At 42.5% G+C, this 16,769-nt stretch overlaps 1 protein-coding gene across 3 annotated transcripts in view; it reads left to right on the top strand.

The window, feature by feature from the left end:
* The first annotated feature begins 905 nt into the window (after window positions 1-905).
* NARS2 (asparaginyl-tRNA synthetase 2, mitochondrial) overlaps window positions 906-16,769 on the top strand; it is a 128,843-nt gene continuing 112,979 nt past the window's right edge. For all 3 annotated transcript variants that reach the window (XM_030200089.1, XM_030200088.1, XM_030200087.1), the window contains exons 1-2: window positions 906-1,162; window positions 8,387-8,496. In XM_030200089.1, the coding sequence (XP_030055949.1) occupies window positions 1,019-1,162; window positions 8,387-8,496 (254 nt within the window). In that variant the 5' untranslated portion in view covers window positions 906-1,018. The remainder of the gene's footprint in view (window positions 1,163-8,386; window positions 8,497-16,769) is intronic.

Raw genomic sequence — 16,769 nt, 5'->3', positions numbered from 1 at the left:
GGGATGGAGGGGGACAACAACCCTGGAACTTGGGGGGATGACCTTGGAACTCAGAGGGCAGGAGGGAGGGGGGACCTGGCACACACTCTCATGCTCACACACACACACTCTCTCTCTCACAGACACACTCGCACCCAGTCTCACTCTCTGTCACACTCACACATTCACTCCTCTGTCACACAGTCACTCTCACACACAGTCTCTCAAGAGTGGAGGGAGAGGAGAACAGGGTTTGGGTGGGAAGACAATAAACTCAAAAGATATTAGAAATGATCAGAGACCTTTCTAAAACAGTACCTTTCTACTACTACTTAACATTTCTAGAGCGCTACTAGGGTTACGCAGCGCTGTACAATTTAACAAAGAAGGACGGTCCCTGCTCAGATGAGCTTACAATCTAAAGGACAAAATGTCAAGTTGGTGTAGTCTAGATTTCTGAGTATAGGTGTGGTGGTTAGGTGCCATCAGTTTACAAAATATGCGACACCAAAGCAGCCAGCTTAAACCACGAGGCTGCAAGTCCTTGGTAATTTTTATATACATAAGATCTGTTAGCATGTCCAATTTCAGGTCATGTTCATTATATAATAACCCCCCACCCTTCTACCGATATACGGAAATTTTTTTTTACATCTCATGCTTTTCAACACATTACAGAGATCACATATTCCACTTCCAGAAGCTGCAGAGCAGCAGCACCTGTCCCTGACTGTGATGACCGGCTGCTTCGTCTCCCGCCATACGGTACAGTACTTGTTTTAGAATCAGCCAATAGAAAGGCTTAATGGGAGAGCTCCCGCCTCTCATGACCTTTGACTACAGATTGGAGGGAGGAGTCGGTACAACCTTGCTATTGTATTGGCTGACAAGGAGGTTAGATAATGATTGTTGGCTCTCGACTCGGACGGAAGTTCGCGCTTCGGCATCGTTGGTGGAAGAATTGCGTCAGAAGAAGCGCCTGGTCTTTATGTTCCCTGTCTCTTGCTGCTGAGCCGCCGCTATCGGAGGGAAACGCGTAATGCTGGGAGCCGGCGCTTCGCTCTCACGCCTTTTGCGGCGTTACCCGCCTCAGTTCCTGCAGAAGCGCTTGCTGCGGGGCGGAAGGCTGCGCGTGCGGGAGGCGCTGTCTGCGCAGCCGCAGGGCTGTGACGTCCGCGTGCAGGTGGGCTCGCGCTGCGCTGTCACTTTTCTGCTGCTGCTGCTGCCTACTGTAACCCAGTAGATGGTTCTTCTTGGCTATTCCCATGTCCCAAGGCCAGGGAAATAAATAGGGACATGAGAAGCGTAGGTCCCTGGGGTAAAGCCAGGACTGGATGTCTGTTAACTCGGTGTCAGTATGAGGCAGTGCATTTTGTCTAGCAAAAAAGGTGGCGGTACTCAAATGCCAGGTCACCCTTCAGGGGTGGAATGATCATTGAGGGACTCGCACCTCAATAGCCAGGACCCCTGCAAGAATCTATGACAAGGCAGAATTTGTATGTAGAACCTGAGCTCTTTCATTAAAATACGAGAACCATGGGTCAAGTTTAGCAGACAGTGGAAAAGGTGCCGGTACTCAGTACCCCCAAGTACCCCCCTCTAAAAAAGCCCTGGTTTGAGGTGACGTCTTGTGCATTCGTGTTAATGAGGATGAAAGAGAGAAGTAGCACCGATATCCCACTTTAACAAAACAAAACAAAAAAAAAAAAGACCCTCCACAGGGACTTACCTGCTATTCTTGAATGTCACTTGCTTGAACTTCTGCTGTAAAGGTGTGAGCCCCATCCAAATTCCTGTCTCCCTTCCATTCCTTTTGCCATTTTTGCCACCCTAGTTCTGCCATATGAATTTGCATCATAGATTTCTTCAAAGCCTCAGTTTTCTTTCTCTTATGTCCAAATAATCCCTAACATTCTTTGAGGTTGTAAAAGGCTGCTAAGGCTTGTGCGGACCATAATGCGTGGCTGTGCAAGATGTCATATACAGAAAAAGTGTGCCTACCTTATTACCCTTTTTAGATTTTATATAAATGAAGGTATTAGCTATTGCTCCGTAGTGCAGGGAAGTACACACAAGTTCCTAATGCAGGGCTCCCAAACCTGACCTGGGCACCCCACAGCTAGTCTATGCAAAGAATATGTATGAGATAAATTTGCATACACTGGAGGCTTAGTATATGCAAATTCATCTCATGCATATTCAATTTTGGGAAGTCCTGCGTAGCATGTTGTTAATGCTGGGAATCAAATTTCTTATTCTTTATAGGTCGCCCAAATTTGGGCGTACAGCCTAGATCTTTGTGTAAACTAGTTAGTTAACAAGCTGCTAACAATTCAGTTATTGACATTGGCTCTAATAGGACTTCGCGGATCTGTTTACATGCTACTTTATAACATGCACCTAAATTGTCTTGTATGCATCTCAAAAGGTACTTTGGCCGTGAGAGGGGCATGGGCGGGTCAGAGGCGTTCTCAAAGTTTGGATGCATGTTATAGAATACTAGAGTTATGCATATCTGGGGATTTTCTAGCATATTGGAAATGGCATAATAGAATGCGTCAATTGATGTTAATAGGCAACCACTAAATTTTTCCATCTCTCAAATGTAAAGAGCAATTCTTATTAGTCTGGGAACCATATTACACCAATGGTCTCTAATGTTTCTCATGCCTCACACTAACACTATTTGCTTTTGTCTCACCTAAAATGTAAACTGCAGTAAACCGTGGAAAAGGGGATATTAGTGGTTATACAAGAATTGATTTGAATTGAATTGGTCTGCGGTGAAGTAAAAAGTTAACTCATTTCTGGTGGCTAGCATTTATAAAGGCTGGTGTGCTAGTTCCTCTGTTGCAAGTGTGATTTATCAATGCTTGCTCTTTTGCATTACCTGACTGCTAGTTGAGGGCAACAATTAGAGCTAGAGAAGAAAGAGATGGGGGTGACAGAGATTAGCACAATGAAGGAAAATTGAAGAGGATTGTTCTGGTGCTATTTCACAGGATATGTACAAATTTATGCCCAGAAACATGGAAACATGACGGCAGATAAAGGCCTTATGACCCATCCAGTCTGTAACCCGTAACTTCCTTTTCCTACGTGATCCCACATGCTTATCCCATGCCTTTCAAAATTCTGAAACAGTCCTTGACTCCACAACCTCCACCAGGATGCCATTGCATGCCTCTACCACCCTTTCTGTGAAATAGTACTTCCTTAGATTACTCCTAAGTCTATTCCCTCTTAACGTCGTCATATTCCCCCTCATTCCAGAGTTTTCCTTCAGTTGAAAAAGGCTCACTTCCTGTACATAAATGCCCTTGAGATATTTAAACTTCTCTAACATGTCTCCTCTCTCCCTTCTCTCTTCCAGCGTATACATGTTGAGGTTCATAAGCCTGTCCCTATATTTTTTGCATTCAAGACCGCTTACTAATTTCGTAGCCGAACTCTGGACCGACTCCATCCTGTTTATATCCTTCCATAGGTGCGGTCTCCAGAACTGCATGCAGAGGCATCCAGTTTTATGCACAAAAAAATGAGGGCCTGTCATTTTGCCCTGTACTCAGTTTAAGGTTTGTGTTCAAAAACCTCATGCAGTATTTATGTAACCTTTTTCATTCTGCTCTAATTTGAGTATAAAACAGTCTCAGTTATTTGACCTTTGCTAATCTGACCATCCGGCATATACGACAGAGATCCCCCCCCCCCTTTCCGGGTCATCGCATTTATTTCTATTAAAAATCTTTGTTTTAGTGCAAGCGTATATACAGTAATGATGTTTTAGCACTCCCGTCATGCTTCAGAATATGCATCTCCCATTCTGTACAATAATACTACTATTATTCATTGAAAATGTAAACAATTGTGAGTTCTAGGGTATGGGGGGATGTTTGAGCTAATTATTGAACTTGGTGGTGGGGGAAGGACAATTAAAGAATTTCCATATGTAAGAATGTTTCACATCCTGTGGAGGGCTTTTATTAAACATTGCAATTATATCCATGTGTAAATAGTGCTCGTATAGATAAGAATGCATTGTGGAAATTTATTTTATGTTTTTGTTATCTACCCCGCGCTTTCCCACTCATGGCAGGCTCAATGCGGCTTACATGGGCAATGGAGGGTTAAGTGACTTGCCCAGAGTCACAAGGAGCTGCCTGAAGTGGGAATCAAACTTAGTTCCCCAGGACCAAAGTCCACCACCCTAACCACTAGGCCACTCCACTGTTGCTACTATTTGAGATTCTACATGGAATGTTGCTATTCCACTAGCAACATTCCATGTAGAAGTCGGCCCTTGCAGATCACCAAAGTGGCCGCGCAGGCTTCTGCTTCTGTGAGTCTGACGTGCAGGACGTCAGACTCACAGAAACAGAAGCCTGCTCAGCCTTCTACATGGAATGTTGCTAGTGGAATAGCAACATTCCATGTAGAATCTCCAATAGTAGCAACATTCCATGTAGAATCTCCAATAGTATCTATTTTATTTTTGTTACATTTGTACCCTGTGCTTTCCCACTCATGGCAGGCTCAATGCGGCTTACATGGGGCAATGGAGGGTTAAGTGACTTGCCCAGAGTCACAAGGAGCTGCCTGTGCCTGAAGTGGGAATCAAACTTGTTGTTCACTATAGCATTTCTCATATATATAGAAGTGGACGTTTTTCCGTTTTTGTGAATAAAGTTTGGACATTTCCTTTGCACTATATTGGAAGACTTTTTTTTGTTTGCCTCAACATGAACAAAGCCATTGGGGAAGTGTGGATGTATCAGAAGACGGGTCACTAGTTGGAAGAGACTCTGCCATGTCCAGTGCATTTTTTTTTTTCTAACCAAAAAGGTGCCGGTACTGTCAGGCCATCCGTCAGGTGTGGGGTAATCAATGAAGGATCTGCCCCACAATAGCCAGGCCTCCTGCAACCAGCCACAGAATCTATGACAAGGCAAAATTGGTGTGCAGAGCCTGGGCTGTTTCATTAATACTTGGGGACTGTCTATGAGTTAATTTTAGCAGGCAATCAAAAAAAGTGCCAGTACTCATCCCCTGAAAAAAAGCCCTGGCCGTGGCCAACTCTGGAGATGTATAACGATTCAACCAAAGCCTGACCACATGATTCTTACAGACGATTGTTATACATTGACCATGTTTCCCGTTATCCTTATTGCTATCCCATATCCATTCCTCTCCATCTTCCTACGCCTACCTCCTTACGCTCATTTCCTTCTGCACCCAATTCTCCTATGTTCAATTTATTTATCCGTTAACCCCATTAATATTGTGTTTACTACAAATTGTATATTCTTTTTTACGACTTTTGTAATTCTTTATATTGTTACTATGTAAGCCGCATTGAGCCTGCCGTGTGTGGGAAAGCGAGGGGTACAAATGTAATAAATAAATAAATATACAAAGACATTAACAAGATGGTGACAGTTCAAAGCAGGGCTACCAAAATGGTGTACAAACTCTGCTTTAAGATCTGCCCAGGCTGAAGGAGCTGAAAATACATTTTTTGGAAGACGGGAAGTAAAGAGGAGATATGATTCCAGATTCCGTTATCCAGCAGGCTTCAGGAAGGTACCTTAGAATGAGAAGCTTAAGAGCAAGAGGTCATCGTATGAAGATGAAGGGAAAGAGATTCAATAGACATGCAAGGAAATACTTTTTGGCACCTGGAACAGACTTCCAGTGAAGGTAATGAAAAACCAAAAGTGGCAGCAGGATTTGGATCTGAAAAACAGAAACCTTGATAGAGAAAGAAGGGAAGGAGAAAGCCGCAGATTATAAGTGAAGTGAAACGTGTTCAACTTGTCAAACAAAGCAAAACAAAAGAAGACACTCCATAAAACTAATGACCAGCAGACTGAAAAAAAATCATACAAAGTTTTTTTTTTTTTTTTTTTTTTTAAATTTATGCATTATACAGTTAAGCTGTGGAATCGGTTATTGAAGGATGTGGTCAAGGCAACCAACATAGCAGGATTCAAAACAAGGATTAGACAAGTTCCTGGAGGAAAGTCCATTAAGAATTATTGGCCAGTTAGACTCGGGAGAGCCTGGAAAGTAACTGTGAAAAATAAATCTTCTTTTTGTGATTTGTTGCGTGATCCTGGGGAACTGAGGAACCGAGTTCGATTCCCACTTCAGGCACAGGCAGCTCCTTGTGACTCTGGGCAAGTCACTTAACCCTCCATTGCCCCATGTAAGTCGCATTGAGCCTGCCATGAGTGGGAAAGCGCGGGGTAACAAAAATAAAATAGATACTATTGGAGATTCTACATGGAATGTTGCTACTATTGAGATTCTGTTGCTAGTATTTGAGATTCTCCATGGAATGTTGCTACTATTGAAGATTCTACATGGAATGTTGCTACTATTGGAGATTCTACATGGAATGTTGCTATTCCACTAGCAACATTCCATGTAGAAGGCTGCGCAGGCTTCTGTTTCTGCGAGTCTGACGTCCTGCACGTACGTGCAGGACGTCAGACTCACAGAAGCAGAAGCCTGCGCGGCCACATTGGTGTGACTCTGGGCAAGTCACTTAACCCTCCATTGCCCCATGTAAGCCGCATTGAGCCTGCCATGAGTGGGAAAGCGCAGGGTACAAATGTAACAAAAATAAAATAGATACTATTGGAGATTCTACGTGGAATGTTGCTACTATTGGAGATTCTAGATGGAATGTTGCTACTATTGAGATTCTGTTGCTAGTATTTGAGATTCTCCATGGAATGTTGCTACTATTGAAGATTCTACATGGAATGTTGCTACTATTGGAGATTCTACATGGAATGTTGCTATTCCACTAGCAACATTCCATGTAGAAGGCTGCGCAGGCTTCTGTTTCTGTGAGTCTGAGGACGTCAGACTCACAGAAGCAGAAGCCTGCGCGGCCACATTGGTGTGACTCTGGGCAAGTCACTTAACCCTCCATTGCCCCATGTAAGCCGCATTGAGCCTGCCATGAGTGGGAAAGCGCAGGGTACAAATGTAACAAAAATAAAATAGATACTATTGGAGATTCTACGTGGAATGTTGCTACTATTGGAGATTCTAGATGGAATGTTGCTACTATTGAGATTCTGTTGCTAGTATTTGAGATTCTCCATGGAATGTTGCTACTATTGAAGATTCTACATGGAATGTTGCTACTATTGGAGATTCTACATGGAATGTTGCTATTCCACTAGCAACATTCCATGTAGAAGGCTGCGCAGGCTTCTGTTTCTGTGAGTCTGAGGACGTCAGACTCACAGAAGCAGAAGCCTGCGCGGCCACATTGGTGTGACTCTGGGCAAGTCACTTAACCCTCCATTGCCCCATGTAAGCCGCATTGAGCCTGCCATGAGTGGGAAAGCGCAGGGTACAAATGTAACAAAAATAAAATAGATACTATTGGAGATTCTACGTGGAATGTTGCTACTATTGGAGATTCTAGATGGAATGTTGCTACTATTGAGATTCTGTTGCTAGTATTTGAGATTCTCCATGGAATGTTGCTACTATTGAAGATTCTACATGGAATGTTGCTACTATTGGAGATTCTACATGGAATGTTGCTATTCCACTAGCAACATTCCATGTAGAAGGCTGCGCAGGCTTCTGTTTCTGTGAGTCTGAGGACGTCAGACTCACAGAAGCAGAAGCCTGCGCGGCCACATTGGTGTGACTCTGGGCAAGTCACTTAACCCTCCATTGCCCCATGTAAGCCGCATTGAGCCTGCCATGAGTGGGAAAGTGCAGGGTACAAATGTAACAAAAATAAAATAGATACTATTGGAGATTCTACATGGAATGTTGCTACTCTTTGAGATTCTACATAGAATGTTGCTACTATTGGAGATTCTACATGGAATGTTGCTATTCCACTAGCAACATTCCATGTAGAAGGCTGCGCAGGCTTCTGTTTCTGTGAGTCTGACGTCCTGCAGGACGTCAGACTCACAGAAGCAGAAGCCTGCGCGGCCACATTGGTGTGACTCTGGGCAAGTCACTTAACCCTCCATTGCCCCATGTAAGCCGCATTGAGCCTGCCATGAGTGGGAAAGCGCAGGGTACAAATGTAACAAAAAAAAAAAAAATAACGGCCACTATCAGGAACAGGACGCTGGGCTCAATGGACTGTAGTCTGACTCTGCATGTCTTTTCTTATGTTCTTAGATTTAGTAGTATTTTTTTGGTAATACAATGGTGAGATACAAATGGGTAGACTGGGTGGACCAAGGGGGTCCTCATTAGCCAATATCTGTGTCAATGAAAACCATGTTTAAACTGTCTGTGATCAGAAATATGCTGGAGGTAGAAAGCTTAACACTTCTGCTTCAGTTCAAATGTGCATTTCAGACAAATAACACAACTTTTTTTTTTAGTAGGTTTTGAACAATTTTGTATTTTCTTTCAGGGTTGGGTTCGTTCCGTTCGGTCCCAGAAGGAAGTTTTATTTCTGGATATCAATGATGGTACCTCACTACAAAATCTCCAGGTTGTTGCTGACCCAAAGTTAGAGAGCAGGTTAGTGGGCTTTATTTAAATATTTGTATGCCTAGACGAGGTACAATAGAATCCATACAAAATAAACAGAAAAAAAAAAATGAAAACACTCTTAAAAGACCCCACCCACAAAAACAGAAGAAGCTGGAGCAAAAAAAAAAAAAAAAAGGCATCTATAAACCTGCTGTCTCATCATCCATAAGAATCCTTGGTGAAAAAATAGGTCTTTAAGGTGCTTCTGAAACGGAAATCATCTGATAGCAGGCAAGAAATTCCATAAAATAGGATCAACAGCAGAAAAAGCCACTTCAACAATCTTCTCCAGGAGTTTCCGTGTGCTACTGGGCAAAAACCGGTTGTCCTATACTAAATTCGCTGTGCGTATTCCAAATCCGAAGTCAGAATTCTTGCAACACGTCAGGAAATTTTGTTATGCATAAGTTTGCCCAAATGAATTAAGCGCTTGGAAAGATTTGAATAATTTTTTACAGAACGAGTTTTACTCCAACAATTACCTGAGCTACATCAAAGTTTTCGTAGTAAACAGTATATAAAAATGGAATGGAATAACAAAATTTCCAAAAAGTCTCGTATTCCACTTTAAAAGTCTTACTTCAGCAAAGGCCCAGTACTGTTAAAAGTGCTTCAGGCATCTGCTTTTGCGTTTGTGACCGGTCATGTTTTCCTGTTGCAAAAACCAGCAGTAGGTCCCCCATCATGTTGGGATTCCAGCGGCCTTGATATCTGTTCTCCATTGTAGAAATGTCTTTATGAAACCTCTCTCCATGTTTCCAATATATAATGCATTAATATTATGAGTGAATAGGCTTTGCATGTATAACTTAAAATCTAGACGTGTCAGGGAAATTCGGATTTCATATTTGGAATCGGCGGGTTCAATTTAGTATAAATCACATGTTTTTCTGTCAGTAGCAAAATCATTGCTGTGTTGTGTAATTATAAAGAAGGTAATTTTATAGGAGGGTGCTTAGGTTAAGTGGGCTGGAAGGCACCTCTGCATCATTGTAAAATCAAACATATAAACGGCGAGTGACCGTACTCACTCGCAAATGCGCAGTACAGACTTCCCTCTCTGCCCCGCCCCCGCTTCAATACGTGATGATGGGGGCGGGACAGAGAGGGAAGTCTCTACTGGCATGCTGCAGACGTCGGAACTGCTCCCCCCCCCCCCCCGGAGTCGCCGCCGCCCCTCCACCCGGCCCGAGCAGCACTGTAAACTTGCACGCAGCAGCAGGCACATCAGCAAAGCTGCCGTCAGGGCGGGCTTCCTTTTCTGCCTTTGTCCCGCCCTCGCCGACGTTACCTCACACGAGGGCGGGACACAGGCAGAGAAGGAAGCCCGCCCCGACGGCAGCTTTGCTGATGTGCCTGCTGCTGCGTGCTGATGCAAGTTTACAGTGCTGCTCGGGCCTGGGTGGAGGGGTGGCGGCGACTCCGGGGGGGGGGGCTCGGAACCCCCCACCCCCATTCCAAAAGTAGCCCGTTTTCACGGGCTCAACGGCTAGTGCTAGTATAAATTCTGCAGAGATCACACCTACGTTGCAGGCATAGCCATGTCAGGGCCTCTTCTCAGGCATGTCCCGCCTACTCTGATGCAACTTCCTGTTTTCCGCATAGCCGGGATGCATCTGAGAAGAGGACCTGACGCTGGCAGAAAACTGTTTCAATTGCTGCTGCTGAACAGGTACATAGGGACCTGGCGGAAGGGAGAGGGTGAGATGCAGGACTTGCAGGGGGAAGAAAGAGAGACTAGACTGGAGGAGGAAAATGTTGGATTATTTGTAGTAAATAATTAGCAGATTTTAGTACACACAGCTTCAGCTTTAGAAATGTTAATTTCTTTCTTCATCTCTCTCTCATTCACCCCTGAATAATTCACTGCTGAGTCACTTTAAAGTTGAAGTAACAAAACATCTGTTTACTCACAGTTTGTAGTTAGATTATAATCAGACAGACTTATATATACATATTACTATACATTTGTATTATCAGCTCCTTCCATGTGCTTAGATGGTAATGGATGCTCACACCACCATAGATCCTCTCAGGTTAGGAGAGATCATGAGCTCCATGTGCTCCATGTGCTGCATGTGCTGCATCTAACCCCCAACAGGAAGTTGCATAGCAGTGTGACCTCTCTAAGTAATTCACATCAGAGGTCACAGAGTAATCACAGAGAAATAATAGGTGACAGGCAATGCATGTAAAATACAATTACATTCCAACAAACCCCTTCTCATGCATAACTGTCATGCAATTATTTATTCATACAAAGTCCAAGCTTTATACGCAGATTCACAAAATGTTCTCTGGGTAACGGCTTGGTCATGATGTCAGCTGTCATCTCACTGGTGTGACAATAGTGTAGACTGATGACCCCTTCTTTCGCCAACTCTCGCACGTTGTGGTATTTCGTTGCGATGTGCTTGGTGCGTGACTGAACCTTGTCATTCTGTGACAGTCGGATGCAGCTCTGATTATCTTCCATTATCTGGATTGGTCTCTGTTCAGCTATTCCAAAATCCAGCAAAAGTTTTTCAATCCACATCAGTTCTCTGCACGCTTCCGATACAGCCACGTATTCAGCTTCTGTAGAAGACAAACTCACAATACTTTGTTTATGACTGGCCCATGAAATTTGTACATTTCCATACATAAACACATATCCACTTGTGGATTTATAATCAGAATGATCCCCTGCCCAATCTGAATCACAGTAACATATTAGTTTTGGATTACTATTGGCTGAAATCTTTAATTTACAATCAATGGTACCCTTTAAATACCTTACCATCCTTTTAACTGCAGTCCAATCTGATTTGGTAGGTGAGCTGACCCTTCTGCTCAAAATTCCTACTGCATTTGCTATATCAGCTCTGTATGTGGTAGCTAGATATAAAAGCTTACCTATGGCTGATCTATATTGGATGTTATCTGGTAAAGGTTCTCTTACTGTTTCATCCTTCAGAAAATCAGTGATCATGGGAGTGCTTACAACTTGGGCATCTTGCATACCTAAACTTTCAATAAGCTCATTTATTTTCTGCTTCTGGCTTAGAAGATAAGAACCATCATTTTGTTTCTCAATTTCTATACCAAGATAGTATGACACATTACCCAGTTCTTTTATCTCAACATTGAGGTTTAAACACTTTACAATGTCCTTGTACTCTTGCTCACTTTTGCTTGCAATGAGCAGATCATCAACAAAAGCTAAAATGTATGCATATTGTCCATTTGTGCACCTAGTGTACAAACATTTATCTGCTTCACCTTGCTTAAATCCTAAATTTGTCAATATTTCATGCAATTTTTCATTCCAACATTTTGCACTTTGCTTTAATCCATAAAGACCTTTGTTTAATTTACACACTAGCTGTCTTTGTTTTGTATTTATGAAACCTGTTGGTTGTTCCATGTACAAGTCTTCAGTTATATCTCCGTGAAGAAATGCTGTTTTCACATCAATGTGTTTGACTTGCATGCCTTTTGAGACTGCAATGCTCAGAAGTGTTCTGATTGTCGTGTGTTTCACTACAGGTGCAAACACTTCATCAAAATCTTCTCCATATTTTTGAAGATATCCCTTTGCCACTAATCTGGCTTTATACCTTTCCACTTTTCCTTGTGCATTCCTTTTTAACTTGAATACCCATTTGCATCCTATAGCTTTCTTGCCAGGAGGTAATTTTGTAAGAATCCAAGTATTATTTTATCCAATGCATCAATTTCTTCTTGTGCAGCTTTATGCCATTCAGCAGCTTCTTCTGCTGGCATTTTCTCAATCTCATCCCATGTTAAGGGCTCTTGAGCTTCTGCTGACTTTGTTAGGTAAGACAGTCTTGGGGGTGGAACACCTTTGTTTTCCCTGGATGAGCGTCTGACAACAGATTGGTCTGACCTTTCCGCATCCTCTAAATCTGAGAGTCCTTCTCCAATTGATTCCCCTTCTCCAACTGTACTGTCTTCTTCAATGATCCTTTCTGTGTCTGCTTCCTCTGCCTGTTCCTCGTTAGATACAGATGAGTTGCTTTCAGACATCTGCCTTGGTATGGCATTTATATACACTGGCATGTCTATTATGGTTCTAGTTTCATATTCTGGATGATAAGGCTCATCTGGGATAATCCAGCCTTTATCAACCCTTTTGTTTTCATCAAAATATGTAACATGTCTTATGCCAACAATGCCAGTTTTCAGATTCAAAATTCTATATCCTTTGTGCCCTGGAGCATAGCCAACTAAAATGCCCCTTTCTGTTGTGGAATCCAGCTTATGCCTTCTTTGCTTTGGTACATGAGCATATGCTGTACTTCCAAATGTCCTTATGTGTGACAGGTTTGGCTTCCTACCATGCCATGTCTCATGTGGTGTGCGCTCAGCGCCTTTAGTTGGCATTCTGTTTTGTAGGTACACTGCTGTGAGAATGGCTTCCCCCCATAGTCTTTTAGGGAGATTGCTATCTGACAGCATACATCTGGTCATTTCCACAATTGACCTAAATTTTCTCTCTGCAACAGAATTTTGCTCTGGTGTATAAGCTACTGTTGTGATATGCTGAATGCCTTCTTGTTCTAGAAATGTGCGCATGCTTTGCGAAGTGAACTCACCACCATTGTCGGTCTGAAGAACCTTTGGTTTTCTTTCAAATTTATTGCTCACCATGGCTACGTATTTCTTCAGCATGTCTGTGACTTGACTTTTCTCTTTCAGCAAATAGGCCACACAGTATCTAGAGAAATCATCCAAGAATATCAGCACAAATCTGTTATTTCCCAATGATGGGATATTAAACGGTCCACATAAGTCACTGTGTATTAAGTCCAGCACTTTATTACTCCTATTTCCTGTGTATGCAGGAAATGAGGGTCTCATACCTTTTTGAGTAACACAGTCTATGCATTTCTCCATTTTACCAGCATTCTTCCTTACTTGCGCCATATGTGAGGCTTCACCTGAAATGTTCAGCTTATAAACATCATTATGCATAAAAGCTTCAGCATACACTTCATCATTTTTAGAGATTGTGCACTTACTGTTTTCAAAATGAATCACAAATCCCTTCTTATCTAATGTAGATACACTAAGCATATTGCAAACTGCTTGGGGAATATACAAGACATCACTTACAGGAATTTCTTTAACTTCATTAGACACTTTGCATTTTAAGAATCCAATACCTTTTGCTTGGATCTTAGCAGTCCCTGAGTTTGCAGTTTTAAGAATACCTTCCTCTGGACACATTTCCTGAAAGAAATCCTTACAATTGGTTAAATGGCATGTGCTCCCCGAATCCAAAATCCAAGTACTTTCATTTGAATTATTATTTACCATAGTCAAAGATTTTTCTGCCATTAGAAAACCCTTGTGTTTATCTTTGTCCTTCATACATTTCCTGGTTTGAAAATTCTTTAGTTCCATTGGCTTAGGTGAGCTAGAGGGAGTGTTTTGTGTTTCCTTACACCATTTAGATACATGTCCCTCCTTTCCACATGAGTAGCAAATCAGCTTGCCCTTGGGTGGAGTTTTCCCATAGCTCCGCCTTCCTCTGTTCTTTGCCAAGAAATTTGTTTCATTTCTCTCTGACTGACTTTGAGAACACATCTCCTCAGAATCATTTATTATGCATTCCTGCCTTAGTTTTGATGTTGCCTGTTCAAAAGATTGCCCTTCAATGGCCTCATTTACAGACCTAAAAACATCAAACTTCTTTGATAGTGAGGTAAAAAGAAATGCTCTTTTCAATGCATCACACATGGGAATTCCAGAAAGTTCTAGCTTTTGAAATGAAGACATAAGATACATAATGTGATCATTACATTTACTTTTATCCCTTAATTTGGTTTCATTCAACTCTGCCAGCCAAATTGGTTGCTGCTTTGCATATGTAGTTGCATACATAGTTCTCAGTTTATATAAAATGTCCTTTGGTGTATCTTTTCCCTCCACTAATATGGCTTGTTTCTCTGAGAGAGCTTCCAAAAGCATGCACTTCACATAATAGTTTGCATTGTCCCATTCAGCCATATTTTCAGCTGTTCTGTCTTGGTCTAAGCATATATCTAATCTTTTTGCTCGAAGGAGACATATGAATCTTAGTTCCCACTGGTGATAATTAAACTCAGTTAATCTAGGCACCTTGAGAGAATAGAACAATGGTGAATTTCCTCCCTCAGCCATTTTCTTAGCCTTCTGTCTGCTGTGTGGGGGGAGAGAGAGACAGACTGAATCTTTCCTTTAAAACTTAAGAGAAAAAATGTGGCCTTTTTTCTGCCTGGTAATATTTCTCTTCTTTTTCAATTCCTGGCCCTGGGCCCATAACCCTTTTGTTGGATTATTTGTAGTAAATAATTAGCAGATTTTAGTACACACAGCTTCAGCTTTAGAAATGTTAATTTCTTTCTTCATCTCTCTCTCATTCACCCCTGAATAATTCACTGCTGAGTCACTTTAAAGTTGAAGTAACAAAACATCTGTTTACTCACAGTTTGTAGTTAGATTATAATCAGACAGACTTATATATACATATTACTATACATTTGTATTATCAGCTCCTTCCATGTGCTTAGATGGTAATGGATGCTCACACCACCATAGATCCTCTCAGGTTAGGAGAGATCATGAGCTCCATGTGCTCCATGTGCTGCATGTGCTGCATCTAACCCCCAACAGGAAGTTGCATAGCAGTGTGACCTCTCTAAGTAATTCACATCAGAGGTCACAGAGTAATCACAGAGAAATAATAGGTGACAGGCAATGCATGTAAAATACAATTACATTCCAACAGAAAAGAGAAGAGGAGAGCTGTCAGAGTACTTGGGGGGGGGGGGGGGGGGGATGGGCAGCCCGGGAAGGGAGAAAGAGATGTGGCACTGAAGTTGGGTAGAGTGGGCAGGGCAGGATAGTGCGGGAAGAAGGGAAGGGAGAAGATAAATATGAGGAGAAACAAGGGCAGAGAGATGCTGGGCAGGTAGGATCATTGGAACAGGAGACGGGAGAGATGGAGACACAAGGGGCAATGCTGGAAAAGGGGGGAGATGGGAGACACAAGGGACAATGCTGGAAAAGGGGGGGGGGAAGAAGATGTCGAGCGTCTGCCCCCCTGTGTCCCCTAGAGAAATAGGGGGTGTAGTGTGAAGAAGGATGGTGGTCATGGAGAAAGAGAAGAAGTGTCAAATAGAAGGAGACCCTGCAAAAACAGGAAAAAAACAGAAATTGAGAGACAGGGACCAAAGCAAATGTCAAAATGAAGGGCCCTGTTTACTAAGGTGTGTTAGCGCATTTTAAGCGCATGCACAAAATTAGCACACGCTAACTGTATAGGCGCCCATAGGAATATTGTGGGCGCCTACACAGTTAACACACGCTAAAAGCACTAATGCGCCACTAGTGTGACTTAGTAAAAGGGGCCCTTAATGTTTACTTATTTATTGCATTTGTACCCCACATTTTCCCACCTATTTGCAGGCTCCATGTGGCTTACATAGTACCGCAAAGGCGTTCACCATCTCCGGTAGAGAAACAAATACAAAGTGATGTTCTGGTCGAGTAAGGTTAATGTGTGATAGACACTTAGACACTTCTTGTGACTGGGATGTGTCTGAATGTAGGTGTCAGTCCAGAGAGCATAACCAGTCGTTTGCCTGAATCACGAGAAGCAGGATGCCTAGTGAAATCATTCTGAATTTTTTTTCTCTGATCAGATATCTATTCAAGGCCCTTGGGAGGATGTCATCCCATCCTAGACCTATCTTTTTGGGTACAAAGTACGAACCAAAATGAACTTACAATGAAAGTAAACTGTAAACTTAGAATCGATTACCAAATGGTAAATAGAAAGAGTAACTCACTCCTGTACCATTTTCATATACCCTTATAAGGAGTGGCCTAGTGGTTAGAGTGGTGGACTTTGGTCCTGGGGAACTAAGGAACTGAGTTTGATTCCCACTTCAGGCACAGGCAGCTCCTTGTGACTCTGGGCAAGTCACTTAACACTCCATTGCCCCATGTAAGCTGCATTGAGCCTGCCATGAGTGGGAAAGCACAGGGTACAAATGTAACAAAAATAAAATAGCTACTATTGGAGATTCTACATGGAATGTTGCTATTCCACTAGCAACATTCCATGTAGAAGGCTGCGCAGGCTTCTGTTTCTGTGCACGTACGTGCAGGACGTCAGACTCGCAGAAGCCTGCGCAGCCTTCTACATGGAATGTTGCTAGTGGAATAGCAACATTCCACGTAGAATCTCAAATAGTAGCAACAATGGAGGA

Source organism: Microcaecilia unicolor, chromosome 4 (genome assembly GCF_901765095.1).
Source record: "Microcaecilia unicolor chromosome 4, aMicUni1.1, whole genome shotgun sequence".
Taxonomy (NCBI): domain Eukaryota; kingdom Metazoa; phylum Chordata; class Amphibia; order Gymnophiona; family Siphonopidae; genus Microcaecilia; species Microcaecilia unicolor.
The sequence above is the reverse complement of the archived record's forward strand: the minus strand, read 5'-3'. Positions and strand labels throughout refer to the sequence as shown.